Genomic DNA, 6,319 nt, shown 5'->3' on the forward strand with positions numbered 1-6,319 from the left:
AGTAAGTTGAAAATATATGTTTGACATTAACAGCGGGAATAACTGCGCATTTTCTCTTCGCGCATTAAAGAAAAAAACGACATCAGGTCTTTTTTGCTGTTTGCATAATCTATTCAATGATAGTCACTTATCTGTGCCAAAATAACACTTTATTGTCAAAAATAAGTTTAATATTGAACAGACAAATCAACAGTCTACGAAATTCCGACCTACTTTCGGTTCCAGTGAACGTTACGCAGGCTCGTCAGAAATCATTTCTTCAGGTGACCGACAGCCTTAAGCTTACGTTGACTCAATCAAACCAAGTCATTTCTTTTATTTTTATTCTGCTTGGTTGCAATCTTTGCTTCCAAAGGATCTTTTTACATATTTTATTGAATCAAATTGTTTATGTAACTAGCTGCTTGTTTTTCATTGAAAGTTCTTTTCTTAAACCTGTTATGGCAGTCGGCATGTGCACGTGATTGCAACTTCTGCACGTGATTGCTACTCCGGCATCCTTCTGCCATATGGCAGGACATTGCTTTTTCAAACAGCCGAAGAATGCCGAAGTCGCATGCTGAGTATACGTAATGGAACGGAAACTTCCGATGAATTACGAGTTCACTACATTCTCAATAGTTGTTATGAATTTTAATACGGACGACTTTAACATTGTGCGCACTCTCAACTTGGTCACAATACAGTCTTGTTTTGTTTTTCTTTTCATTAGTCTCTCCCTAGAAGATATATCTTTTGGCAGTTCGATACCCGGGTGGGGCAAATGTTCTCCGTGACGATCTGATAAAAGACATCGTCTGAAATCATTCGTCCTCCACCTATGATTATTGTCGGAAAGTTGGCAGTTTCTTTCGGAGAACACGTTTGTACCGGTACAGAATCCAGGAACACTGGTAAGGCTGCCCGCTGTTACATAACTGAAATACTGTTATACTGTTGAAAAAGGGCGTTAACCCCCCACCCCCTCCCCCCACGCCCAACCACAAAAAAAACAAACAAAAAAACTTCAGACTTTCAGACTTCCAACAAAAATCTATTATATATATATTACACCGAACGACATAAATACCATTTTTCTAATCTCTCCGCGGGCAAGTTTAAAATATTTTGAAAGGACGACTGATTTTGAATTTTCTCAGTAAATGTACTTTTTTCCAAGTAAGGTCCCATCGATTTTTGTATCATCGATTACCTGTCTCGTCTTATGATATAGGAGTTATAATTTGTAAGCAATCACGGTTGTAGATCTGTGAAGACATTAGTTATCTTTTTAAAACTTCTTGACGTTACATGCACGAACAATTTCACTACTCCGTAGTTATCTTTTGAATGATAGGTGACATCGATTTTTTTCAATTTCGCCGAGAAATATTGCACAAGAAGCTGAGTTGCAGACTATTACCGTGAAATTAATCGTTTCCCAAAGTTCTTGTTTATGACAGGGACGTTATTAAATAAGCGACTAGCGTATAATTTCGACAGAAATTGAAATATTTAGTATGTGACATGGGAATAAATCGCTCGCGGAGATGATTATTTCGGAAATTGATCTGATAAAGATTGCACGAGACGGCGTAACGACGTCCATTTGGTATAACAAAGTGTTAGTCTTTGGCACCATAAAAGCATTGTGGAAATCTCTGAATTTCATATTCAATTAATTTCCCTGGAATTTCTTTCCTAGCATGGATTTAGTGAAGTGTAATTCATTTTCATTTTGGGAAGAAGAAATATTCATGGAAAATATATAAAAAAAGAATTTGTGCAACACCATGTTGTTTCTAGTATTGTTTACATGCATGTTACACGTGCTGAAGTGTGAACAATTCTCAAATCGAGATTGCCGGTATGAATTTAATGTTTGGCAGCCCGACGCCGACGAATTGCAACGCATGCGTACACTGGAAGTACAGTACGCAAACTTTACTAACTACGTGGACAAAGAACTTTTACAAGTTCAACTTCAACGGGCCAACGATATCGATATATATCGGAACTGGACGATAATGTACGATAAGTCACTTATGGACCTGAAAACAGAGCAACTTCAAAAATATGTAGAACTTCAAGAATTGAGAGTAAAGGTAGGAATATACGAAATGAAATTGGAAGAAATGAAAGATCATTTCGAAACCTCAAAATACCGTATTGCAAATCACCGGTCCGGGCGCAAGAAGCACGTGCGAAAAGACAGAATGCTTCCTACGTACGGGTCTCAATCGGACACACCCAGAGAGCAGCTTGTAGATAGCTTAAAGAACATGGTCTCTGACCTGAAAGCAGAATGGATTCTCCTAAAGCGAGAGTTTATAGATATGAGAGGGGACAACAAAAACTTACACAGGATTCAGAACAGTTTGTATAATTCGAGCGTTTCCTGCCACGCGGAAACCACTCAGTTGCACGAGCTGAATAGGAAGCTTGAACAGACGGACAAACGAATAGAAAATGATATTGAGGGTATCCAATTTAATATTAAGCGCTTGAGCCAAGACTTGTCTGGAATAAAGTCTAAGCAAGAGACAGTTAAAAGCGATGTGCTGGACACAGAGAATAGACTGTCGGCCCTTCAAGCTGTCACGGTCGACATGCGTAGAACGATTGTCGCTTTACAAACACAGGGCACGGGCATGCGATCTAGTGTGCAGTCTGCACGTGTCACTGTGGATGATAGCATTCCCGTGCACGTAGAAAAGGACAGTAATTTGAAACAGGAATCCGACAAAATACCTAAAGGTAAATTTGTGTTGTATAGCACCCAGGCAAGCTTCGACTCATTATTTTCTAAGGAATTAAGTAACCAAGGGCGAAGCTGGCTTTTCAATATCAAAGAAAGTAAAGTATTTTTTCTTGCTCATGAAAGAAACGCATATTATTTCATTTTTGTTTAAATATGGTGATACTTCGGATACCATTATTGCACGCATAAGTGGTCTCCTAAATTGTAGAACCCCTGACCATTGCTATATAATATATGATATATTTTAGTATTTTTGATATTAAGTAAAATATGCAAAGGTCCATCTTATTTCTATATTCAAAATCTGGGGCTTAGGCCACTCCAAATTGATTAATTGTTCTTCGGAACATTTTCAAAAAAAAAAAAAAAAAGGTGAAGCGACAGAGAGAAATTTTTATTTCATTTTTTTTTCTCACTTTTGACTTTTTAGAGGCGTGTATATTTTTCATATTTCTCTTATACTTATCTTAAGTATTTTAACCACTTTATACGGAAGTGGTTTATTTACTACGGTGGCACAGAAGGGACATAGGAAATATTTTATTTATCACGTGCGCACGCGACAGCTAACACCTGCGAGCGTGTTAATTAACACGTGCGCACGTAATAACTATCACGTTCGCACGTGGTAGCTAACACGTACGCATGGATAAATAAAATATTTCCTATGTGAACATAATAGCTATCACGTGCGAACGTGATAAATAAGATATTTCCTATGCGAACGTGTTAGCTATCACGTGCGCACGTGATAGCTAACACGTGCGAACGTGATAGTCATCACGTGCGCTCGTGTTAATTAACACGTCCGCCCGTGTTAGCTAACACGTGTGCACGTGATAAATAAAATATTTCCTATGTCCCCTCTATGCCACCGTAATTTACAGATAGTCTGTAATAATCTTATTATAAACTTATATATTTTTTAAATGTATGAATTTACCACGGTGGCATAGACGGGACATAGGAAATATTTTATTTATCATGTGCGCACGTGTTAGCTTCCACGTGCGAACGCACGTGATAACTATCACGTTCGCACGAGATAGCTAACACGTTCGCACGTGATAGCTAACACGTTCTTATAGGAAATATTTTATTTATCACGTTCGCATAGGAAATATTTTATTTATCACGTGCGCACGTGTTAGTTAACACGTTCGCATAGGAAATATTTTATTTATCACGCGCGCACGTGATAACTATCACGTTCGCACGTGTTAACTAACACGTGCGCACGTGATAAATAAAATATTTCCTATGCGAACGTGATAAATAAAATATTTCCTATGTCCCCTCTATGCCACCGTAATTTACAGACTTGGGTGTATTGAATTTACTAAAATTTGAAGATCCAATATGTCAAGGTCTATAATTAACACAATGTAGGTCTTACTTATTAAATGTTCAGGTTCTTTTGTTCTTTCATAAGAAATATTTTCATTCAGGTCGCTGACTTCAAATCACTTGCTCCTCATCGATGTGGGTTCGAGCCTCACTCGGGGCGTTGAATTCTTCATGTGAGGAAGCCATCCAGCTGGCTTATGTAAGGTCGGTGGTTCTAACCAGGTGCCCGCTCGTGATTAAATAATGCACGGAGGGGCACCTGGGGTCTTCCTCCACCATTAAAGCTGGAAAGTCGCTATATGACCTATCATGTGTCGGTGCGCGTTAAATCAAAAAAAAAAAAAAAAAAAAAATTCAGGTTTTTGAAATTTTAGAATATTTTTTTCAAGAAATTTTCTGTTCTTAGGTGACATGTTTATCTAGTGATTACTTTGTAAAGTTAGGACTGGTTCTACTAAACAATGTGTTATGTAAGACTGTGAAAGGAGTATAAATTAAGGTACTACTGCCTTGATTTTTCAAGTCCAAGCGAACTGCTATAAAATCTGATTCCACATGTTAACCTTTGAAAGAATAGAAATAGCTCCAACCCAAGTAGAGGGCCGTATTTTAAACATGTCGGCTCATTTTAAGTTAAAGTATGGGGTTTAAATACCACCTACTGGTCATTTTGTTGTTATTAATCAACAGCACAATCTTTAAAAAGTTGTTTTTTTGTTTGTTTTTTTTTTTCATAATTTTATATACACTGTACATACGAGTGAGTGAATTTTATTTTTATTTTTCTAAAAGATGAAATTTTCAGTGGTATGAAGGCGTTCTGGAGAACTAGAAATTAATTTTTTCATTGCCTTAGGAGAATTCTTCGAAAAGATTCCTAGATGACTACCTCGCCGTAAAATAAATTGACTTCTGGCCAGGTTAAAACTTAAGTGGCTGTGAGCAAGTGGTCCGAGTCTGGTAACTCTTATGGGCGACTGCTCCAGAATACTGTAATTTTAGTGGGTGGAGCGCAGTGCAAGATAAGAAAACGCTCCGATTCCAGAAGCTTCCATTCCGATGTAAAGTACGTACTTACATTATTTGTAATTTTTAGTCGGACACTACCAATGGCAGGGGATTGAGCTCATAATCACTGGTTTCATAGTTAGACAGTATATATATATATATTTTTTAATTTTTACATGAATAATGGAGTAATTGTATTTTTATTTTGTTAACAGACTGTGGCGATATCGCCGACCAAGGATATACTATGACTGGACTGTATAAAGTAAAACCTGCTGAAAACATGCTACTTGACTATGTCTACTGTGAAATAATCGACGGGATCGGCTACACCGTGGTGCAGAGACGAGCTGATGGTCTCCAAGACTTCAACCGTGGCTGGCTCGAGTATAAGATCGGCTTCGGAAATATGTATGGTGACTTTTGGGTTGGAAACGAATTTCTTCACGCGCTTACGAAAGATAACGAATATGGGTTATTCATCGAGATTTGGGATTGGGAAGGGAATAAAACTTTTGCAAAATACAATGTTTTCACCATCGGTGGTGAAGATAGCCGGTATGCATTGCACGTGAGTGGTTACGAAGGAGACGCTGGGGATTCCCTTACTTACCATGACGGAATGAAATTCAGCACAGCTGATCATGACAACGACCTTTCTGACCGGAATTGTGCCGCGGACAATAAAGGAGGTTGGTGGTTTAGTGGATGCTACTTCAGTAATTTAAATGGCGCCTACCATATTGGCTGGTACTCGCCTACACAGTCCGCGTTCGCGGATGGTGTCGTCTGGTACACACTTAAAGACTCAGATCGCTATTCTATCAGAAAAGTGGAGATGAAAATAAGGAAACAAGTTTGAATATTGAACCATAAAATCAATTTGAAATAAAGTATTTCTGACACTGTCATGTGTTTCTTAAGAGGGTGAATTATTATCCCAGCACATCTAAAGCTTGTAAATTTGGGGGTGGGGGGGATGAAAAATCAGTAATATTTCTTTGTACTGAAGAAAACGTGACAGACAAAAGTGCGTCGCGAAACTTCATTAAAGGAAGATAATATACATAAATTGTATAATACGTCTTTCCGCTACAGCAGTCAACGGCTCTGTGTGATGGTTCCAGGAAGTGACGTTTTATTATTAAACTACATTTTGTTCTTGTTTCTGTTTTAAAAGTTATTTCAATTAAAATTTTGTTGTTTTATTGGAACAATTTGTTT

General features: G+C 37.9%; 1 protein-coding gene across 1 annotated transcript; it reads left to right on the forward strand.

The window, feature by feature from the left end:
* The first annotated feature begins 1,242 nt into the window (after positions 1-1,242).
* LOC123547126 (angiopoietin-related protein 7-like) lies at positions 1,243-6,319 on the forward strand. Its single transcript, XM_053549674.1, has 2 exons — positions 1,243-2,736; positions 5,311-6,319. The coding sequence occupies exons 1-2, from the start codon at positions 1,773-1,775 to the stop codon at positions 5,955-5,957; spliced, it is 1,611 nt and encodes a 536-aa protein (XP_053405649.1). The 5' UTR covers positions 1,243-1,772; the 3' UTR covers positions 5,958-6,319.

This window comes from Mercenaria mercenaria, chromosome 8 (assembly GCF_021730395.1).
Source record: "Mercenaria mercenaria strain notata chromosome 8, MADL_Memer_1, whole genome shotgun sequence".
Taxonomy (NCBI): Eukaryota; Metazoa; Mollusca; class Bivalvia; order Venerida; family Veneridae; genus Mercenaria; species Mercenaria mercenaria.

Bases quoted from the DNA above. Each gene is read 5' to 3' on its own strand.
- LOC123547126 (XM_053549674.1), top strand. From the start codon at position 1,773: ATGTTGTTTCTAGTATTGTTTACATGCATGTTACACGTGCTGAAGTGT. The intron at 2,737-5,310 runs GTAAATTTGTGT...TTTTGTTAACAG, and splicing joins ATCCGACAAAATACCTAAAG to ACTGTGGCGATATCGCCGAC.